The 23,988-nt window shown below is 28.3% G+C and overlaps 1 protein-coding gene across 4 annotated transcripts in view; it reads right to left on the reverse strand.

Annotated features, from left to right (window-relative positions):
• Nucleotides 1-1,300: 1,300 nt before the first annotated feature.
• The window catches only part of LOC100201067 (cleavage stimulation factor subunit 3), a 42,701-nt gene continuing 20,013 nt past the window's right edge, over nt 1,301-23,988 (reverse strand). For 2 of the 4 annotated variants that reach the window (XM_065814457.1, XM_065814459.1), the window contains 16 exons: nt 22,378-22,521; nt 18,087-18,249; nt 16,974-17,083; nt 15,379-15,495; nt 14,978-15,049; nt 14,761-14,862; nt 12,115-12,156; nt 11,977-12,018; nt 9,559-9,619; nt 9,415-9,478; nt 9,003-9,096; nt 5,811-5,915; nt 5,592-5,736; nt 5,390-5,481; nt 5,192-5,261; nt 1,301-1,748 (listed from right to left, as the gene is read on the reverse strand). In XM_065814457.1, the coding sequence (XP_065670529.1) occupies nt 1,621-1,748; nt 5,192-5,261; nt 5,390-5,481; nt 5,592-5,736; nt 5,811-5,915; nt 9,003-9,096; nt 9,415-9,478; nt 9,559-9,619; nt 11,977-12,018; nt 12,115-12,156; nt 14,761-14,862; nt 14,978-15,049; nt 15,379-15,495; nt 16,974-17,083; nt 18,087-18,249; nt 22,378-22,521 (1,551 nt within the window). In that variant the 3' untranslated portion in view covers nt 1,301-1,620. Of the gene's footprint in view, nt 1,758-5,191; nt 5,262-5,389; nt 5,482-5,591; nt 5,737-5,810; nt 5,916-9,002; nt 9,097-9,414; nt 9,479-9,558; nt 9,620-11,976; nt 12,019-12,114; nt 12,157-14,760; nt 14,863-14,977; nt 15,050-15,378; nt 15,496-16,973; nt 17,084-18,086; nt 18,250-22,377; nt 22,522-23,988 lie in introns of all 4 variants that reach the window. The other 2 variants (XM_065814456.1, XM_065814458.1) reach the window with 1 other exon arrangement.

The following is a 23,988-nucleotide window of genomic DNA, read 5'->3' on the forward strand; positions in this document are numbered from 1 at the left end:
ATTTTGAAATCATGGCAGGTGATTTTATTGAGATATATGTTGGCACAGTGAAACTTGAGTTTAAGCACTTGTTTAAACTCAATTGAAGAAATCAAAAAAAAAAAACGATGGTTGGTGAGACGTTTGGTAGTTGATCATTTATAAATTTTTTTTTGACGAAATTAATTAAAGGTGACAAATCTGGGGTGTAGGTGTTATTTAAATAGCAAAAACACCTCAGATTATGCTTTGCTTATACAAGTTCTGAGCTGTTTTTGAGAAGTTTACTAAAAAGGATGGGTTTTACAATTATCTGCACGTTAAAGACAAAATGCTAATGTGACCTTTAGCCTCCACTTTAATCCAGTACTAGCTAGCTTTTTGTATGTAGTTAATAGTGAAAGACAAATTTGTATTACAATTGATTTCATAAACGTAAAACTCGCAAGTGGTATGGCAGAATACTTTAGTGATAAAATTACGTTTTTTAAGTGTACACTGAAGGTTTGACGTGTTTTTTACACTGAAGGTTTGACATACACTGAAGTTTTGACATGCAACTGTACACTGAAGGTTTGACGTGCAATTTGCAGTTGAGTTTTTAAATTTAACCCCTTTTGATGGAAAGAGTCAAAGTTGCGTGAAGAAATTTATGGATGAGCTCGAATCATCTGTTTTCCAGCATAAAAATAAAATTCTTGTTTTCACTCCTAAAGTCGAATATAAGTTTAACTTTTGGAAATAACATAGATTAATGGGAAAAGTTTATATTATATAACTTAATTTAAATAGATTAACGAATCCAGCAATAAATTGCATTAAACTATTCATTTGTTATTAAGTGTTTAACTTACAAAAGCAAAATTATGACCTTATAAAGTTTAAACAGCGTGAAATAAGATAAGGGGAATTCAATAAAATTATGCTTTGCAATGTTTATTACTATGGACTAGACAAGTTATCCTCTGAGCATATTAGTCACATTTGCGTAGGAAAAAATAATCGTAGTGCAACTTTTTAATTATTTTAGTTTGTAATTACAATGTTATTATTATCATTATTAATATAGTATACTCGTTTAAGATTCGAACATTTAATTTTAAACGAACATCTTTAATCATTTTTAATTTTGTTTAAGCTTGTATACTATTTGTTAAAGTTGTATACATTTGACAGAAATTTTTTAAAAAACTTTCTAAAAAATTTTTATAATTTCTGAAAAAAAAAAATTATGTCTAAAATTTTTTTATTTTAAACCATTAAAATATATATTATAAGTAAATATTTGATGGTCATAATACTGATAAACAAATACACAAAGTTTTGTAAAGCAAGATATTTAAAAATAATTTTATAAACTAATAACTAAAAAACAGCCAATAATGCATGATTATATCACTAAAAATAAAACTGAAAATAGCGTTACACATGTTTACATTTATAAACAACCGAGCCATGAAGTATATTTATCTTTCAATAATATGTTTTTTGAAGATTTTTTTATTAACATGGCGCCGTTATGTCGATAAACCTTTAAAAGTTTATATATAACATGCGGAAGATGAAATCTTCTTAGCGAAGACCGGTATGCACTTTCATCGTTTCATTCATAGATCATTGTAAAATGATAACTAAAATATACTAGACTGGATGAACTCTTTTTTGCTGTCTTGCTCGATATATATCGTTTGCAGGAGGCTGGAAGGATGATTCATCGTCGCTATCTCCAGCAGAACGTTTTAAGCCTCGATTTTCTGCCAAGGTTGATGCTAAAACAGCTTTTTAATATATAAAGAAATATAATAGAAAACTACATAAACATAGGGCAACAATCACCCTTATGAATTTTATTTTTCTTCAAAAAAAAAAAAAGTATTTATCCATATATTATACACAAGCTAGTGTTTTTATACATTTGTGTGGTTTCAATCTTTAGGCAAAAATATGTTGGCAAAATAGCATAGAAAAGCATGCAAATGTTAGGTGATAGAAGTCTGGTAAACAGTTATTAGTAATGTTTTTAAAAAAATATTAATTTAACGAGTTTTTTAAATCAATTTACTCCTGACAAGGCTGCAAGCAACCACTATTTAAGTAGAGAGTTAACAGAAAACAAAGAATTTTTTAAAGAGCAAGAAAACAAGACTTAAAAGACGTTAGTATGAGTGTTTATTATTATATATGAGTTGAGAGAACATGAAGATGAAGAAGTTCCAAAGCAATGATGTGCGAGGAAAAGAAACAAGACAAAAAAAGGTTTTTAGAGCATGAAGGAGCAGATACACTATAAGCGAGAATGAGTTTTGGTTGATGGAACTAGGGATGAGAGCTCATGTGAGCAGCAATCACGAAAGTATTTGTAGAAAGGAGAAAAATATGCAACCTTACTACAATGGGACAGTGGCTCAAGCTTGACAAATTTATAGAGCAGATTCAACTACATTTACAAGTTAAAATTCATAAGTGATTGCAAGCCTTAAGGCGTTACAAAGGCATAAACACATATTACCTGAGGGAGAGACAAATACATATTACCTGAGGGAGAGACATAAATACATATTACCTGAGGGAGAGACATAATTTACCTGAGGGAGTTACATACCACATTGCTTAGGGTGTCATGCATTATCTATGGTTGAGTCAAGTTTTCTAATAAACTAAAAGATAAAAAACCATCACTGCAATTTGATTTTTCAATCTATTTTTTACGAATAATTGTGGTGTTTGCAGTAACTTGAACTTTACTACTGGCATAAGTAAGCTTCAGGTTTTACATGCTGAGCCTGGGCATACATTTACATACCAACTCTTCTATTTGTTATGAAATCAGGTTAAAAGCTTGTGGTGATTCTTTTGTCATTGATGTCCCTCCATTTAGCACCTTCTCACTCAATCACCTTTACTTTTAATCTTTATTGTTCTCTTCTCAAGACTGCTTTCTTTTTGATGTTATTTCTGATCACATTGATCAGAAAAAAGCCATTTTCTTTATCTATTAGCCAATATGGTTATTGTTCATTTTAATTCTCATCACACTGAATGGTTTGGCTTTAGTACTACTGACCCTGCTAATACTAAAGCTTTTGAGCTTTAGTATATGCTAATATTTGCCTTTCTCATTTTCCAGACTAACAACTTACTTCATTCCTTGATTTGGGTATCTGAACCTAGTACTCATTTTCCTATTGTTCTCATTTGAATGGTTCAAGTCACAATATGATCCCACTAAAACATTTGTCCTTTGCAATTTTCTTTGTAACAGTCTTTGGGCTGATGCCTCTTTGGGCTGATCTCCACTGATAATTGCAGCAAATGAAGTGAAATCATATAAAAATTTTAAAATTATGAATTAATTTATAAAAAACATTGAGAAAAAAAAAAAACTATAATCAAAAATTCTTGTTTAATTCCCTTTTTTTCATTTTTAGTTTAAAAAATTTAATTTTCTATTCACTAAAATTAAAAATAATTTATTTGTAAAATTTTTATAACTTCGCTTTATTTGAGACACAACATAACATACCTCTGAAAAATTTTTTTTTGATAATATTAGGGACTCGTCTGATGTATAAGGGTCTTGTGCAACCCCTAAGATTTTTAAATCCAGTATTTTTTTATTATATTGAACACACTTAAGGGTTGTTTAATTTTGTTTTTAGAAACAGGCAGATATGCAAGTTTGTCAATTTCAAATCAATCCTTATGCTACCCAATGGTTCTCACTTTCTTGTGCAGCTGCCTTTTCTAATTCTAATTAATTATTTTGTTTTTTTCATACGGAAAATTCTCTTGCATATAAGGGTCTTGTTGTTTTAAGAAAATCAATGCAAAAAGTAGTTGATGACTCTAAGCTCCATTATTCTCACTAAATCTCATACTTTATTGTAGAAGTTAGGTTCAACAAACTTTTAGAAAACATTTAACAGTTTAACTACCAAAGACAAGTCTATCATTCCAACTGATGGAATACATGGTCTGATCTTATTACCTTTACAAAGAATCCTATAGACGTAAAAATTTGTAAAGAACTTTTTCTCTTAATCACCTCTTCAATCTGATGACCACACTCTTCCTATCATCTTAAAGAAACAGGTTAGTGGATTGCTACACATCCAAACCACTCTGGGTTTTGTTGCCAAAGTTATTTTTCTCTACTACTTAACTCTACTACAGTGGTCAAGCATTTGTGTCTTGACTGTTCTAACTTAAACTTCTCCTAAAGTCTCTCTATTTAATTCTCTCAAAACTATTTAAAAACTGAATCTTATTTTTCTGTATGCTGGAAAATAGTATTTGTGGTTCCAACTTATAAAACTTTGAATATGACTTTAACCCCTCTAATTATTGCCCTATTGTTTTTTTACTATTACTAGCGAAGTCTTTAAGTCTTAAATTAAAAACTACTAATATCGCATCTTGAGTACATCTCTGAGAATAAAAGGTCCTCTCTTTTTACTGCTAATTTGTTAACTGATAGCAACTGTCGTTATGACCATTTTTTTGTTTTTTGTTTTTTTAGGTGCCTCAAGAAGACCTAATGGCCTTGTCACAGAGCACCGTGGAAGTGCATTTAATCAGGAAGTTCATGCCTCCTTCCTTACCGTGACGCGAAAATGTCCAAAGCTCATTTTGAACCTGGATCTCCTGCTTATAAAGCAAGCGCTCTAACTACTGCGCCACGACCGCATTTATAACAGCCTGTTATATGTGCGGCCGTGGCACACTTATATCTTGCATTAGATGGAAGCAGTAAGGCAAAAGTTTTTGACAGGCTTTTGATAAATAATAACACAACATACTGCAGTCTTGACAAAAAATCAATCAGCTGATTGTAATCAATTTGCTTTTGGTTCATAGAATGTCTTTTTTATGTAGTATTATTATCTAGTATGTAGACTTACATTTATCTGATGATTCAATAATTTAACATGCATATGTATGTATATGTAATATGCAAACAATATAATTCTTGTACAAAAAGTCAAGGGCCCAATTTGATTCAAATAATTATATATAATTTGTGTTGAGATAAAAGGATATAAAATTTGAAGATTTATAACATCTGGAAAATATCAATAAAAACTACAGAGTTAACAAAGTTTATGTGTACCATTAACTGCCTGTTATTTTGTGACCATTCATAGTCTGTTATTGGTCAATAAAAAAAACAAAACAAAAAAAAAAACAATTAACAATATTAAAAACATTTTACCTTTTAAACTTTCATCAAGAACACATTTTGAAATAAGATTAATTAGCTTATCAAGATTAACAAATGGACCCTGGCAAAAAAAAGTTATAAATTTTTTTAATGATTTTTGAAATATTTAATTCAGTTACGAAAGTAAAATTAAACAACTAAGTATAAAATGTAGTAACAAAGTATACAATATATTTATCTAAAAATTACCCTGAAACTCATTGGTGGAGGTAAAGCTTGCAATAATTCAGCAACAGCTGGAGGAGGAGCAAATACACCACCTGATGCAATATTTCCAATGACTATGACCAGAATTAAAATTTTTATTAATAACAGGATTTTTTTATTTTTAATTCAATTAATTTTTATTTTTAATTGAAACAATCAAGTTTAAATAATTGGGTGATATCACCTCGATTATTAACAGCAGCAGTTGGTTTAAAAGGCTTCATTTGGTTGACATCTGGTTTTGGTAACTCTTTTTTTACAACTTGAATACTAGTATCAGCAATAGGAGCAGGGGTCAAATTATCCAAGTTTTTAACCTTTGTCACCCTCTATAGAAAAAGATCAATCAGTTATTCAATACCTTTTAAACATAAACAATCAAATTTAGCAATATAAAACTTACTGCTGTATATCCCATACTTCTCAACTCACTTAATGAACATGGTAGTAAATCTAAATACTTGTAACGTTCTATTAACATCGTAGTATCTCTTTCATCAACACCATCCTAAATAATGAATAATGACAAACATTTATATCAAGTTTAACAATGACTAGAATTTCAATAGTAGAAAAAATCATGCAGAACAACACTAGAACACTTTTTATGCTGATTATCAATTCAGTAAAAAAAAGTATTATAACTAAATATTTAAATTTGTAAAAAAGCTGACAAAAATGAGAATTTAAACGGAAAAAAAAGGAATTTAAACAATAAACGAGACAATTATCAATCAACACAAAATTTTTCTTGTACGCTGTACGAAGTAAAAACCATGGGATTTCTTTAAAAATGTCATTTTTTTCAAAAAAAAACATCTGTAAAACTTTCATTAAAATTTTTTTATACAAATTTCAATAATATCAATAAAATTAAAATAAATAATTACTACTACTACTACTACTACTACTACTACTACTACTACTACTACTACTATTACTACTACTACTACTACTACTACTACTACTACTACTACTATTACAACTACTACTACTACTACTAATACTACTACTACTACTACTACTACTACTACTACTACTACTACTACTACTACTACTACTACTACTACTAATAATAATAATAATAATAATAGATAATTTCACACAATACAAACAGCAAGCAACCACTTTTGAAGTTACAAATTAAAATAAAGAGGAAAAAAGACTTGAAAATGAAAGCAGTTGACAGAAAACTTGAAAAACTATAAATTGTTATGAGTAGTAAAAAAATGAAAGTGGGAGAGATTTCCAAGTATTTGGAGCATAAAAGAACAATTAAATTTTAAAAAGTGACCTTGAAGTGAATGACAAATGACACAGGATAAGGTTTTGGTTAATGGAACAAATAATAATAGCAACCTGGTAGTATTTGTAGAAGAGAGAAAGATACAAGATAAAATTACAAAGATGTGATAGAGATATCTAAAGATACAATTACAAAGATGCGATAGACATATTTAACAACTAAAGCTGGTACAACAACTTTACACTGCAAATTATAACTTTATCTAAAAGAGAGAAGATATCATTTAAAAGACCAGCCATAATAATAATAAAAAAACAATACTCCATACAAAGGCAAAAGAAAAAGCTAACCTATACAATAAAAAAAAGGATAACTGTCTTTCAAGACTGGAGTATCAAGACAAAGTATATAGTAAATATAATAACTAATATATATATATATATATATATATATATATATATATATATATATATATACATATATATATATATACATATATATATATACATATATATATATTCATATACATATATATATATATATATATATATATATATATATATATATATATATATATATATATATATATATATATATATATATATATTCTAAACATTTTCGTTTCCAACAATGCTGCAAGCAACCACTAATTAGAGTTGGAAGTTACTGGAAGAGAAAAGATGAAGAGTGTAGAGCGAGATAACGATTGACAGACAACTTAAAGGATTGCAGATTGTATGAATCAGGAAAGCAAAATGAAGGAAGCGAATTCCAAAGGACTGATGTTCGAGGAAAAAAACTAGACGAATAAGAGTTTTTGCGAGCATTTAGGAAAAGTCACAGAAAAAGGATGAGACTTAATTGAATGACGAGTAACATGAGAACTTTAGTATTTTTACAACAGTAGAATTTTAGTAGATGGCACAAGAAAGGCTAGCTCTTTAGAGCAGTGCCCATTATAGTATTTGTAGAAAAGAGAAAGAGAAGCAACATTGCGATGATGTGATAATGGTTGGAGGTTGGCTGCTAGAGCAGGTCCTACTACATTTACAATGGGTTTTTGCACCTTGTCTAAAAGAAAAAGCGCATCATTAGAAGTTCCGCCCCAGATATGGCAACAGTATTCCATACAAGGCCGGATGAGATTTATAGAGATAGAGAATAGAATCCGGAGTAAGAAAGTGTTGAGCTCGATAAAGGCTCATGAGGTAATTACTAATGTCATTAGTAATTACCTCATGAGCCTTAAAATTGCAAGATTTAACATGATTTAAACAAGCCTCAAATGAAGAAATTTGCAGAATTTAACATGATTTAAACAAGCCACAAATGAAGAAATTTGCAGAATTTAACATGATTTAAACAAGCCACAAATGAAGAAATTTGCAGAATTTAACATGATTTAAACAAGCCACAAATGAAGAAATTTGCAGAATTTAACATGATTTAAACAAGCCACCAATGAAGAAATTTGCAAAATTTAATATGATTTAAACAAGCCACAAATGAAGAAATTTGCAGAATTTAACATGATTTAAACAAGCCACAAATGAAGAAATTTGCAGAATTTAACATGATTTAAACAAGCCACAAATGAAGAAATTTGCAGAATTTAACATGATTTAAACAAGCCAACCTCCAAATGAAGAAATTTGCAGAATTTAACATTATTTAAACAAGCCACAAATGAAGAAATTTGCAAAATTTAACATTATTTAAACAAGCCACAAATGAAGAAATTTGCAGAATTTAACATTATTTAAACAAGCCAACAAAGAGCAAAAATCAAAATCAAATCAAAACTTTATTTTAAATTAAAACTAATAAAAATATATAAATTTATTTATATTAAAATTTATAAAATGAAAAAACAAACAAACTGAAATACAGTTAATTATCTTGAACTATTTTCTATAGTCCCTTGAAAGCAATAACAATTGTTTTACTTTGCTTAAGTCAAACATTTGTTTAGTCAAACTGTTTTCCTCGGAGGTTCAAGTTAACAGGAATTTACTGTATTCCTAAGAAAGTAATTAAAATGAGAAAACAAAAAGAAACAGAAAACCACAAAAAGCATCTAATAACAATAAAAACTAAAGTTTTTTAAAATATTTTATAGGATGATAATCTTATTGAAGCTTTTTTAAAGATAAAATAAAAAAAACAATAAGAAAAAATAAAAATTAATTTACAGAAAACCTTGTTTAACAAGCAAACTAAAAAGCAGCAACAAGGTTTGTGTTTCTGAGTTTAGGGTTGAAAGAATCTCAAAAAATAAATATATATATTAAAAAAAACTCACTTTTGTAAAAAAAACTTGGTAAAAAATTGTCAATAACAAGTAAATACCTGGCGAGGTACACACATTCTTTTGTCGATTTTAAAAATACTCCCCAAATCACCATACTGAGCTTCAAACTCCATATAATGACCCAATATAAACCTAAAAAATATTTAGTTAAACTCCATACAAAATCAACCTGAATAATAAGTAAAAAATAGTTTTTAGTTGTAACAATGTAATTGTGAATAAAATATTTTTTTTAAAGAAAAACAATTAAAATAATATTACATGTAATCACTTTTTTATTATACTTTGAATTTAAATGTTTTGATTCTAAAAAATCTGAAAGTTTATAACTGTGTTACAACAGTATATTATATATTAAACATAGAAATTCTGTCTATTTTTTATTCAAGACTCTTGAACAAATAATAGCTAAAGTTTGAAACTTGTGAAATTTATTTAATAGGAAACTACCTTCGTAATTCAGTTGGAACAAGACTCAGTAACCTTTCAAACACAACACGTGTATTATTATCATCTGAAATAAAACAAATTTTTAAAATTTCTAGAAAATTTAAAAATAATTAAAGTTTTTTAAACAAAAGATTTTTTTTTTACCATTTTGTGCAATTTTATAGTCAATATATGCCTTTAGATAATCTTCATTGTCTGCATATTTCTTAACGATACAAATAATTAAATTTTAACAAATTAAGATTTAATAACATAAATAATTATATATATATATATATATATATATATATATATATATATATATATATATATATATATATATATATATATATATATATATATAAATATAAATATAAATATATACACAGGTTAAACACCCTTGTGTGGTTTAGAAAAGTTTTGGTAATACCATTTTCTTATTCAAATATGAATTATAGAAGAGTTAAAGCAACTTACACACATCTGTAAACCTTTTCTGGCTGCCTTAAGCTTTTTTGCAAACCAGGACTGAGCATTTTTATTATAATACTGGCACAAAGAGGATTACCATCTTAAGTTTACGAGCTTCTTCTAGTCATTTGCACAAGTGAGGGTATGAATAGATAGATACAAAATAAGATTATTAAAGAATTTGTAACTAATGTTCAGCTTAACAAAAGAAACAATAAAAGAATCTTGAAATTTTTTATGAACTGTCAATGGAAAGAGTCATTTTAACATAATTTACTTGTTATTCATATCAGGTTTTTCCCACCCTTTGGCATACTTTCTTTGGGTTTAAGACTAATTTGATGAAAGAAGAATCCAAAATCAAAACACTTAATTTTAGTTAATTTATTATTCCAAATTATTAATCCTAAAACAAAACAATTAATTTTAGTTAATTTATTATTATTATTACACACTGCAAGAAGAGAAACTCCTGGAACAGAACATGAGTACATGTTCTGCTATAAGCAGATCAGTGGCTTAGTGCCGGTCATTGTTATTTGTTATATCTTAGTTTGATTTTTCTTTGTCAAAACTGTTCTTAAAGCTTTCAACACTCTTCTGGAACACAGTCAAATCATCCAAATTATTCCAGTGATTGACACTGTTAATGAAAAAGTTGTGTCAGTGTGCACAGTTTTTTACAATTTCCAATGTAATCGTTTACAATATTCATGTTGTGGAGCAATAGTTTCTGGTTTGGTATACCAGTTAACATGGTCTAATTTATTCTTAACTTTGTACTGTTGAATGTGTTGAATGCAGCCTGCACGCGCTCTTCTATCTGTTAAAGTAGTAAGATTTCGCAATCAAAATTTTTAGCAAGTGAGAGACTTTTGTAGCCATTTGTTGAACATGGTCAATGCATTTAATATCTTTTTTTGAGTAAGCATTACATGTAGGCACAGCAAACTCTAAATGAGGTCTAAATGAGGTTATGTATAAATTTTTCCAGAGGTTTATACTCATTCCAAGACACTGTTGGCTTTGGAAGCACATTTTGTTGCATGCCTTTTCCAATTGAGATTAGAAGTAATTTTCACACCAAGGTGGCATTCAGAGTCTGTTGAGACTAAGGCATGACAAGTTTTTCCAAAGGATATATTGTAACTAAATTTTAGGGTTACCATAGCCAAAATGCATAACTTTACATTTATCAACATTCAGTTTCATGAGCCAAATTTATGTCCAAGTTACAATTACATTTATTTCTCTTTGTAATTTGTGGGAATCTTCTTCATTTGATATTTTGGCAATTTATTTACCTTCATCAGCATAAAGCTTACAGGAATAATATTTTAAGACATCTAGAACATCGTTTATATAGATTATAAATAACAGCGGTCCCAGCACGCTTCCTTGTGGTACGCCGCTACTGACATTGGCCCAATTAATATAATAAATTCATAAATAAAATTAGAAAAAGTTTTTATATTATTTTTAAAAATCCTTAGACATTTTGTGTTATGAAGATATTATGTTTCAGCTCTTGGAAGGGTCAGCATTCGGTAATGCCATCGTAAAAGTGTTTGAGGTCAGCAAAAAATTGCTGACCTTGTTTTTATGTTTTATGGTAAGACCTTTGTACCAATTTTTTTTGCTGACCTCTAAAAGATTGAGTTCGGCTAATTATTGCCTACCTCATTTTGCCTAATTCCGAGGGTTGATGTATATATGTGTATATATATATATATATATATATATATATATATATATATATATATATATATATATATATATATATATATATACATATATATATATATATATATATATATATATATATATATATATATATATATATTTATATATATATATAGATATATATATATATATATATATATATATATATATATATATATATATATATTTATGTATGTTTGTATGTATTTATGCATGTATCAGGTTTTCTTGTAGAAGGCATGCAATTGTACGCCTTATATGACCATGCATATAGTATTTCATTTTGACAACTTAATCACTTGAAAAGAGCAGTGCCCAAGTTTTCAAAACAAAAATTATGAGCCTTGTGAGCAAGCCTGATGTATTTATGTATGCAAAAGAAAAAAATACCTTTAAACCAAGTTCAAAAATATTAGATGCAACTTTTGGATCCTAAATAAGTTTTGAATAAACAAAATTTTTAAAAATTAAATTGTTTGTAACTTTAACTTAAAAACATTATAAAAAAAGAAAAATTTATTTTTTTACCTTATTACAATAATGTTCTATTAGAGAAGCGCAAATGAAAACCTATGAAAAAAATGTTTGTTTAAAGAATTTTTGTTTTAAAACACACAAATAAAAATCTTTTGTTTTAAAAAAACACAAATAAAAATCTAAATCTGAAAATAAAAACTAAATGTATCAAGATTTATTTGAGATTAGAAAGTTTTTTTTAGACTTTGAAACAAGTGGTGAACTCAAGATCTCTTGGTCTAAAGCCAAGCATGACCAATGTGCCATGGCTGCTAAATTATAAAATCAGTATAAACTGTAAATTATTTTTATGTCTACATTTAGAAACTAATCTAAATGAGTAATAATTTCAAATTTTTCTTGTAAACATAGCATGCTATAAATAATATTATAGGCATGCATAGAAAATCCACACTGAAATTACAGACGACACTATTCGTTTAATTAAACATTGCAGGAAAAAACTACTCTATTTTAATAATGAGGTGTGGAAGAAAAAAATTGTGCACGAATGCTTTGATGTAACAATGGGAAGTCACAATGGAGCAGAAATTTGCAAATTTGTAGGCTTATATATTTTAAATTCCCTAGCTATAATATTTCATTTTAATCAATTAGGCTTGTGTCGTGATGATGATTTAATAATAATGCAAAAAAAATCGGGGCCTTAACTTGACAAAATCAGAAAAAATATTATAAAAATTTTCAAAAACATTGGCTTCCAAATTGAAATAAACATTAATTTAAAAATTATGAATTTTCTTAATGCTACATTTAACTTCTCATAAAATTCTTATAGGCCTTATAAAAAACCTAATGATGAATTATTGTATATTAATATAAACTCAAATCACTCCCCTCAAATTTTTAAACAAATTCCTATATCAATTAGCAATAGACTAAATCAAAACTCTTCTAATGAAAATATTTTTAACTCTTGCAAACGCGTGTATGAATATGCTCTTAAAAAAAGCGGATTTAAAAATTTTCAGCTCAAATTTGAAACAAAAATTGCAAAAAAAAACAAAATAGAAATAGAAATTGGTTCAACTGTCCCTACAGCAAAAATGTTTCAACAAATATTGGAAAAATACTCTTAAAAATAACAGACAAACATTTCCCTCCCTCTAATAAATTGCACAAAATTTTTAACAGAAACACTATTGAAGTAAGCTATAGCTGTGCACAAAATATTGAAAGAATCAAGGCAACAATTTTGCATTGATTAATAAAAATGAATTTCTCAAAGAAAAAAATACTGAAAATTGTAATTGCAAACAAAAAATTGACTGCCCTATAAATGGCAAATGCTTATAAAAAAATATTATTTACAAATGCATTGTTTACTTACAAAAAAAACCCTGATAAACAATATATTGACTAAACCGAGGGCAAATGGAAAAAACGTTATGCCAACCACAAACAATCTTTAAAACATAAAAAAACTCAAAAGAGACTATGCTGTCAAAATATATTTGGCAACTAAAAGAAAAAAATATTAATTTTAAATTAAACTGATCTATTCTAAAAACTGCACTTGCCTATAATAACATTTCCAAAAAATGTATACTACATTTACAAGAAAAATTTGAAATTATTACTTATTTAGATCAAAAAAATTTACTAAATAAAAAATATGAATAAATTTCTAAATGCAGACATGAAAATAAGTACCTTTTAAAAATTATAAAAACAAATGACCAGTCTAAAATTATCCTAATTCTAAAGAACTCGTTTCATGATTTTTTAATTTTCTAATGTAGTTGATGCAACTTCCTGGTTGCAAAATAACTACAGTCATTACATAATTAATTATAACAATTCCCAACTTCTTGTGAAATATTTTTTCTATAATTTGAATTTTTTTGATGTTTAAACATTTTTCCTGATGTATCTACTGATGGAGAAAAAAGCTGTTAAAGAATAAAAACTAGATAAGTGTTTTTACTAATTTACTATTTCTCTGTTATTTAAGAACATTGAGCACTCTAGTTTTAAAATAACTAACATAAATTTATATATATATATATATATATATATATATATATATATATATATATATATATATATATATATATATATATATATATATATACTCTTGCTTTGTCGTTTTTATCATAACATGTAAACTTCATGTTTAAAAAAAAAAAATTAATTTAGAAGACTAGAAAAAGTTTAAAAACTCCCATCCAAAACTCTCAACCAATGTAACAGCTTTCCTCACATGTTCTACCTATTTATCGATCAATTTAGGAGCTCTCCTCAAATGTTCAATCTATTTGCCAGTCGATGTAACAACACTCCTCGTATGTTCTACCTGTCAGTCCATGTAGCAGCACTCCTCACATGTTCTACCTATTTGTCAGTTGATATATGTAAACAATAAAAAAAAGTAAAAACATTCAGAATGCATTTATTTTTATTTCAAAAAAAGTTCTAGTCAATTATGTTTCATTTTTGTGATTTTTTAAAAAACGACTACATTTAATTAGTTTCCTTATTTAAATTTATGATAATAGAAACAGTTTTAATAATAATAACTATAATAAAAATGCCCACACCCATTAAATATACCTTAATAAGTGCAGGCAGGTAGTATCTAGGTATAAGCGAAAAGTAATATAAAAGTAATATATAAAGTAAAATAATAAAACCGACATGATGTTTAGATCGCGGGTCTTCTCTAGCTTTTTTAAAAACTGCTCGACTTTCAGTTATTCCTTCAGCACGTCTACTAAATTTCATATTTTGACAATACACCTATAAATGTTAAAACAAAATGTTCTGAAAACAGAGTCTGACAACAGGTGGTTTTTACTTTTAAAACCAAAGTTTTAAAAAAAACAACAAAAGACAAAAAAATAAACTTTCTCACTAATGTTGGATCAATATCTTCAGAAAGAAGTTTGGCATATATAGCTTTAACTTTTGAAAATCGCTTCCTACTCTAAACAGTTGTCATTACTCAAATTAAAATAAAATCTTTTGCAACATTTTTATGTTATTTGCCTCCAAAGGCGGAGGGGGCCACTACAGTTAAAAAGGATACATTTTTATTTTTTTAAATTGTTGTTACAATTATTTTTCTACACTTTAACTCCAAAATACAAGTCTTTGACCGGGTTCAGCGTGCTTCTCTGCTGAGCAGAAAAACAAGTTGAACCCGGTACTACCAGAGTCATAGTGGCTTTGGGAATTAATTGCATAAAAAGCAAGGGCTCAATCACAACTTCACTACCATATTATTTTAAAAACATATTTATAAAATTTGTTAACCTCTTCAAAGTCAGCATATGCAAAATGAAGCAACAGGTTGTTTTTTAAAAATGTAGAAGTTGCTTTTTCATACAAGGCAACAGCTTCTTCAGATAACTTTTGACCACCTTGCATATCCTATAAAAACAAAATCAAGCAAAGAGTTTCAAAAAAAAGTTATACACTTTCCTAATTTATAATACTTGTAATCATTTGTATTTTTAGACATTTTTTACTTTCAACTCATTCATTACATTTGTTTCTATAGATACATACATTACATTACTTTTTATAGATACATACATTATATTAGTTTCTATAGATACATACACTCAAACCTCTTTTTATGCGGTCCTTTTTTATGCGATACTTTCTTTGTGCATTTTGTTTTATGCGATTTTTTTTGTGCAATCTCATATAATTTAATTTTTGAACGCGCAATAATTTTAATCTCAACAACTAAAATGTGTAATATGTATGTACATTTGTCAATTTTTTTTATATGCGTTTTCTTTTATGCGGTCCCTATCTCCCGCACAAAAAGAGGTTTGATTGTACATTACATTTGTTTCTATAAATACATACATTACATTTGTTTCTATAAATACATACATTACATTAGTTTCTATAGATACATACACTACATTTGTTTTTAAAGATACATACATTACATTAGTTTCTATAGATTCAAATCATTCATGCTAATAATCAAATCATGTAGCATCAAATTTTGAGTCAAATAATCTTTACCATAAAGCAACAAATGCTTTTTACCTTGTAAAATAGGAAAGTGCAAAGTTAGTTGTTGCATAACAACAGTTGTTAGAGCAAGTATATGTTATTCTGACTACGTAAGTAATAAATAGAAAATTTATTTAATTTTCATATTATTTATAGGTTTTGTGATAATTTTGTGATAACTCTTTACAAATAAATAAGTTATGAGTCTTTAACTACTATGAATTAAAGACCCTTTAACTTAATTACTACTAATTAAAAATTGATTCAAATTTTTAGTTTTCTATGTTTACTTCATAAATTGTATAAAATTTGTATCGCCACTTCTATGACTGCAGGTGGTTTGGTGTTTCTTCTCAAACTAGTTTATTGTGTTTAATGGTGATCTGTACTAAAATAACAAACGTGTAACTTTAAAAATATATTTTGCAATACACGCATTTATTTTAATTGTGTAGCAGTATATTCTGTCATAAAATTGTTTATTTTATGACGGAATATACTCTATGCAATTATACTTGTGAAATGACATGTCAAATGTGAAATGACATAATCAATTCCCCCCAACTTATTTGAAATGTTTTTATCATAACTAATTTCCCAATATTGTTCTTTAATATAATTAGTATATTATAATCATTTAATTTATCAACAAATATTTGCTGTTGCTAGCGCTGTTGCTAGTGCTGAACACAGAACTCTGATAATTATAAGTAGTGCACTAAATGATTGAGGTTCAATACCTCATACATCAATACCTCTGTTTTATATATTTCTACAGATACATTTTAAAGTCATTTTTTTAGAAAATAGAGAAAAAATTAAAAAAATAGTTATTCCAGTACCGATTTCCCTTATATAATAAACAAAAACCTTACTCCTCGCTCAATTAGTTCTCTTCCAGTGTTTTCCAGATAAGAAGCAGCTTCATACCAAAGATCAGGATGAAAAGAATAACACAACAAGCATTGTTCAAAAGCAAACATCACTGTACAAAACCAAACAAAAAAAATTATTTTAAAAATTCTTTAAAAGTTAATTTTTAATTTAAAATTTTGAAAATTAAAAAATTTAATATTTGTCATTAAACATAACTTATTAGTTATACTTCATCGTCCAACAACAACTTACAACAACAACAATTTACAACAACACCCAATATCTAACAACACTTGTCACTAGATGAGGTCTCTTAGTTTTTCATTTCAATCTTGAGTTGGGATTTAATACATAGATTTGAAAAAATAAAAAATATTACTGATTGTTAAAAAGTAGATGCAGATTTCCCCCCTCCCAAAAAAGAAAAAGAAAAAGAAAAAAGATTTCAATCAATAGTGGTATAGAAGGACAATATACTTGATACTTTTTATACCACTATAGTAGACAGAATGGAACATGTGAGGCTCCTTAGCCATGACAAGTTCTCCTAGTTGTCAAGACAAGTGTAAAGCTGTCTGTGCAAGTTGTCTTAACCAAGACAACTTACACAGGAGAAAGAAAATTCTGATATAAGAACCCCAATTTAAATGTAAGGATAGGAAAAGCACTTAAGCTTTGGATTGCAATCATTTTATTCTCATTTTATCTCAATACAAATACTCAGTCCTGTTCTACAAAACAGGTTAACACCAAGAAGGACTTCTAGAAGTAAAACTTTGGTTTGACTCTTCCATAATGTTAAAACACCATTTTCAACTTGCTTTTCCTTGAAGTAGCCTCACCAAAAAGTATTTATTTCTCAAAGTTATAGAGTAATAAAACTTTTAAAAAAAGTCTGTTTTTGCGTGTGTGAAATGTATACTATATTTAAAACTAAAGTTAAAAAAATATACTTGCACCATGTTGACCTAAATTTGCAGTATAAACACACACAAACACTAACATATATATGTATTCACTTCTGCAAATTTTTGTATTTAGGGTAAAAATATATTCTGTAAACTTTAAAAAAAAAAAGATATATAATAAAATAAATGCAAAAATGTACAAACCTCTCCTCACAACAAGGCTTCTGTCATCTGCTTTAAGTGGGTTTGATTTTTCCCATGCAATGTATTTTCTCCACAGTTCTTTCTGGGCAACTTCAAAAGGAGTATTTGTTGGAGGTATTGCAGGTATAGATCTATTAAAACCATGGGTCACCAACTCTATATCCTAAATAAAAAGACTTTTATAAAACACATGTTAACTTGTTAAAAGTTAGAAGTTTTAAGATTATTAGATATTATTCATAAAAACGTCTACATTTAGTATACTACTATATCTTTCATAAAACATTAAATGAATTCTTTAACTGTGATATTTTTTACAATCTCACTGATTATAATTATTTGTGCATTTTAAATAGATTATTCACAGCCATTGAACTGCTGCTCAGGACAGTCATTCCACTTACCACTTATCAATGAAATAATAAAAAATGCAAAATTTAAAATCCCAACACTAAACAGTTCAAAAATTGATGTTTTGAAGTTCAGACTAAAATGTTTTATTTTTTATGAATAATTTAAGTTCTAGTGGAAGTATATATAGCTAAAAATTGACCAAGTTGGTGCCTTTTATCAAGAATTTTAGGTTTTTTCTTCATTCATTCAACAAAGAAGTCAAGATTTTTAGCTTTGATCTGAATCTCTTTTAGAACTTTTATGTTATTTGGTACAATATCAGATTCTGAGATATTCAGAACAGTTACAATTTTTACAACAATTGCTTCTTTGACTTGTTTATTATTCTCTTCAAAAATAAAATGTTCTTCTAAAATGAACTTTTAGCAGAAATACTTCAGGTTCACACAAAGTACTGTTGAGCAATTATCATGTTGATTCTATCATAATTATTTTCTCCATATCATCTTCAATATGTCATTTATCTTGTTCTCTTCTGATTCTTTACTTGATATTAATTTATCTGCATTGAAGACAAAAGCTTTCCCCTGGTACTGTGAATTTGCATTTATCACATGGAAACTTTAGGTTGACAATTATGCAAGAAAAGTATTTAAAATCAAAAAAATGAATATATATATATATTTTTTTTATTTTCATCTTTGGATTAAGTACCCTTAAAAATGGTCAGATACCAAATTTCAACCAAACCGAATTTCATTTTAAATAAAATAATTAAAATTAATTGGAAAATAAAAAAATTTTTATGCAAGAAAAACTTTTTTTATAAAATAAGCCTGGTCAAAATAGACATTTCAATTTACTATAATTTGCATTGAGCTGAAGGAGATTATTACAAATCTGCAAAATAAAAAAGTTTTTTTTATATTTTTCCGGTTAACGGTAAGTTTTATCATAAAAGTAGACCAAAATTAGAGGTGATGTCTCAATAAAAACACTCATCATGGGCAGATAATAACTGCATCCAGCTAAAATTCCACCACCTAGGGGCTCTTGGTTGAGTAAAGGCTTGGTACCTCAATCAAAATACTCAACTTGGGCAGATGTTAACTGCATCCAGCTAATGTCTTGTAAATGGCCTCTTAGGCAAAGACTTTAAAGTGAGCAGAATAATTCTATTAACCAACCTCGAACCCCTTCATCATCTATTAGGTTGACATAAATGTAAACCTATGTTACATTGTTTTCTGCCTAGGATGATGAATGCTGGATCTTCTTGACTCTTCTCATCAATTTTCGCTTGTGCCTCCTTGATAGTGTCTATGTCTTAAGTTTGAATCCTTTGACCATTTTTTCATATCCTTCCACTTAGCACTTTTTCACTCTTTCACAATTCTTTTTGTTTTTTATTGTTTTCTTTCTTGTCAAGACTGTTTAGATTTCTGATCGAAAATTTCTAATCTCTATGAACTTTTCATTTTTTTAAAACTTTTTCTTTAGACTTGTATTTTTTGTACTTCTTTTTTGGACTCTGAAACTCTCTTCAAAATTTTCTTTGTGAGGTTCTTTGGGCTGATGTCATTTCTCTCTCCGCTAATAAATGCACCACCTACATAACCTCCTGGATCCAGGCAGGGACAGAAGCTTTAATTCCTTTCCATCAGTTTCAAGTCAAGTCTCATTCTACTCCATGATTTTCACCTTTGTGTGCAGCTGCTATAACCATATAAATTTTTTTTACCTATTTTAAAAGAACAACTTTCTTAAGAACAAATGGCTATTTATTATTGCAAGAAATCGATGTAAAAAGGTGCTGTCTGATGCTAAAATCCATTATTCTCAGTTCACTAAATCTCAGAAGTTGGGCTCTAGAGACTTTTAGAAAATCTTTAACAGCGTCATTAACAAGGGCAGGTCTAACATTCCATCTCTCATTCATGGGACTGATCTTATTACCTCTCCTGAAAATAAGGAAGAACTATTTGCAAAGAACTTTTCCTCTAATTCGACTATGAATCTTTTGGCTATTCTCTTCCTTCCATTCCAATTAAACAGGTTAACCCATTGTTACACATTCTAATCACTTCAACTTCCGTTGCTAAAGTCATATCTCGATTATACTCTTCTACTGCTTGTGGTCCAGACAACATTCCTATCATAGTTTTACAAAATTGTTCTCCAGAACTCTCTCAGAGCTTCCTTCAAATCTCTCTCAACTTTTTAATAAGTGCTTAACTGAGCCTTGTTTTTCTCCTTGCTGAAAAATGGCATCTGTGGTTCCAATTTTCAAAAACTGCGGAGAACATTCTGACCCTTCCAATTATCGTCTGATTAGTCTTTTTTCTGTTATTAGCAAGGTCTTTGAATCTTTGATCAACAAATTTTTCACATCCCATCTTGAATCAAATAACTTACAGTCAGACAATAAATAAGGATTTTGATCCTCTGGCTCTATGGCTGACTTGCTAACTGCTGTGACTGAAAGATTTTATTGTGCATAAGATGGGGGCGGCAAGGCTAGAGCTATTGCTCTTGACATATCTAAAGCTTTCAACGAAGTTTGGCATGCTGGTCTTTTAGCTTTACTGTCTCATACTGCAATACTGTCGACATTCCTAAATTAATGAATGGCAACCCTCTCATTAAGTCTTCTTCTTTATGTCTTCTTGGATTATCATTCACTACAGACCTCTCATGCAAACCATATATACAATTGATTGCTAAATTAGCATCTGCTAAGGTTGCTTCTCTTCATCATGCTCACTATTTTTTTACTCCTTTTACTACCTCTACAAATCTCTTGTTTGTTCATGTATGGAAAACTGTTGTCATATTTGGGCTGGTTCTACGAATGATGCTCTTTCTCTTCTAAATAAGGTCCAAAAACGCATTGTAAATGTTGTTGGATCTGCTCTATCTGCCAAGCTTTAGCCTCTCTCCCATCGTCATAAAGTTGCATCTCTTTCTCTTTTCTGCAAATACTGTCATGGTTGCTGCTCAAAGGAGCTATTACCTCTAGTTCCATCAACTAAAACTCATTCTTGCTTGACTCATTCATTTTTTACTGTATCTATCCCTGCATGCTCTAAAAACTTATGTTTGTCTATTTTTTCTCTCGCCATTTAACCCTTTGGAACTCTCTCCTAACTTCATGTTTTCCGACTCATACAACCTACAACTTTTCAAGTCTGTCAATCATTTCCTTGTTTTTTAACTCCTAAGTTAATAGAGTAACAACTTAATGGTGACTCCCAACTTAATAGTGGTTGCTTGCAGCCACAGTTGGGAGTGAATCAGAATAAAAAAAATAATGATAATTGAAAAAAAAAAGTTATAAATCATGAAATTATCTACTACAATTATACCATAACTGAGTTTATCAGAACGTCTTACAGTGAAAAAAAAATAAAATTTGTTGCATTAAAAAATAAATGTTCTAAACACTGTGATTCATTGACTAATTGTAGCATATCCTGCAAATACAAGTGCGCAGACTTAGCATAAAGTAAATGTCTGGATGCGTGGAAATAAGGAAACATTTCTTTATAGCTGTTCAAATAAGCTTGCCAATCTTCCATGCGTTCAAATCTGCAGGATGACTAGAAAAGTTTTTATCCTACTTTTACATAGAATTATTTACACCATTACAAGCATCATTATCTTTAACATCATCATTATAAATATTATCTTGAATACCATTAATTATCAAATAAGTCTAATGTTGTATAATTGATGTTGATGAATTGATTGATGACAACATTAACACTTGTTATACTTTTCATTCTCGGTTCAATATTAGTTTTTCATTTTCTTAACATTTAGAAAAAATTAAAAAAAAATTTATTTATAATATAAAATTTTATATATAATATAATGTCATTATTGTATCCCTTGGATACAATAATAACAGTTATAATACATATAAAAGTAAGAATACCTTAACAGCTCGTCTAGCATTTTGATATTCCCTGGTTTTTTCATGAATAAGCTTTTCAGCAAGCATTTTGTTAACAGACATTTCAAAATGACTATACTCTTTCCATAACGACTCAATGTTGTGTATTGGAGTGTGAACAGCTCTCTAAAAAATTGACTCAATGTTATGTATTGGAGTAAACAACTTTCTAAAAATTTATAAAATAAAAAAATTATCAAAAAAAAAATATATTTAAACAAATTTTGCTAATTTAAAAACAGTGATTAGCCGAAACATTAGGATCATAAATTTTTTTAGAATTTATTTTAAATAGATGGTTTCACATTTCAAATAGACAGTTTCAAATATTTTTTGTGTTAGATAGCTCTTTGCGAAGATTATAAAAAATTTATGAATGCAAACTCTGGGTGTCAGAAATTACAACTCTGGGTGTCAGAAATTGTTATAATCAACCCATAGTCTAAAAAAATTTGAGGTTTTCTTTTTTTGTTTGATCAAATTGTATTTATTCGTTTCAGTAATTTTATTTATTTGTAAAGTAATTTTATAAAATTTTGTTAAAGTTAAATTTTAATTAAACAGCCATTGCGAGCCTAAATCTGTCGCAGAGGAGAGATCACATTTGAGAACCAACAAAAACTATAGAAAAGTAAACTACAAGCATGCCATGACAACTGCATGCCATGGCACTAAAATGCTGCTATTAAAATAACAGGTTTAAAAAAATATTATTAAATAATAATAGGTTAATAAAAATATTAATAGGGTTTGTCCATAAATTATGTCGCACAACGTTTGATAGTTTTGGACCCCCATCCTTTAGGAAACAAACCATAACTATCTTACCCCCCTACCCCTCTAATAAATTATTATGCAACAAGTTTGTAGCAAGAATGAGCTTTGGTTAATGTTTCAAGTAACAATTATATTATTATTAACTATTTCTTTATCAACAATATAGCTGTAGACTTAGGCTATGGCTATATTATTGACTGATATAATCATAGACAGAGGGGAATGTACATTCATCAACTGACTATAGGAATGAAATTGGAACACCTGTAATGGAATGTATATACATTGACTGAGGGTTTATGTTTGTACTTTTTATAGTGCTCATCATTTTCTTACTCCTGAATCCATTCTCTACCTCTGCAAATCTCTTATTCATCCCTGTATACATTTGTCATATTAGGGCTGGTTCTTCTAATGATGTTTTTTCTATTCGAGACAAGGTTTAAAAACTCATTGTAAACATAGTTTGTCTTGTTCTATCTGCCAAGCTTGAGCCACTCTTCCATCGTCGTGAGGTCGCATCTCTTTCCACAAATACTATCATGGTCACTGATCAAAGGAGCATAATCTCTAGTTCCATCAACCAAAACTCATTCTTGCGTGACATTTTTTCAGCAAAGTCATGTCCTTTTACTGTATCTGTTCCTGCATACTCTAAAAACTTTTATTTGTCTAGTTTTATTCCCCACAGATCAACCGTATGGAATTCTCTTCCATCTTTATATTTTCCTGACTCATACAACCTACAAATTTTCAAGTAATTTTCAACCTACAAATTTTCAAGTCAATTGTTTTCTAGCTCTTTAACTCAATTCT

Source organism: Hydra vulgaris, chromosome 12 (genome assembly GCF_038396675.1).
Source record: "Hydra vulgaris chromosome 12, alternate assembly HydraT2T_AEP".
In the NCBI taxonomy this organism is placed as follows: Eukaryota; Metazoa; Cnidaria; class Hydrozoa; order Anthoathecata; family Hydridae; genus Hydra; species Hydra vulgaris.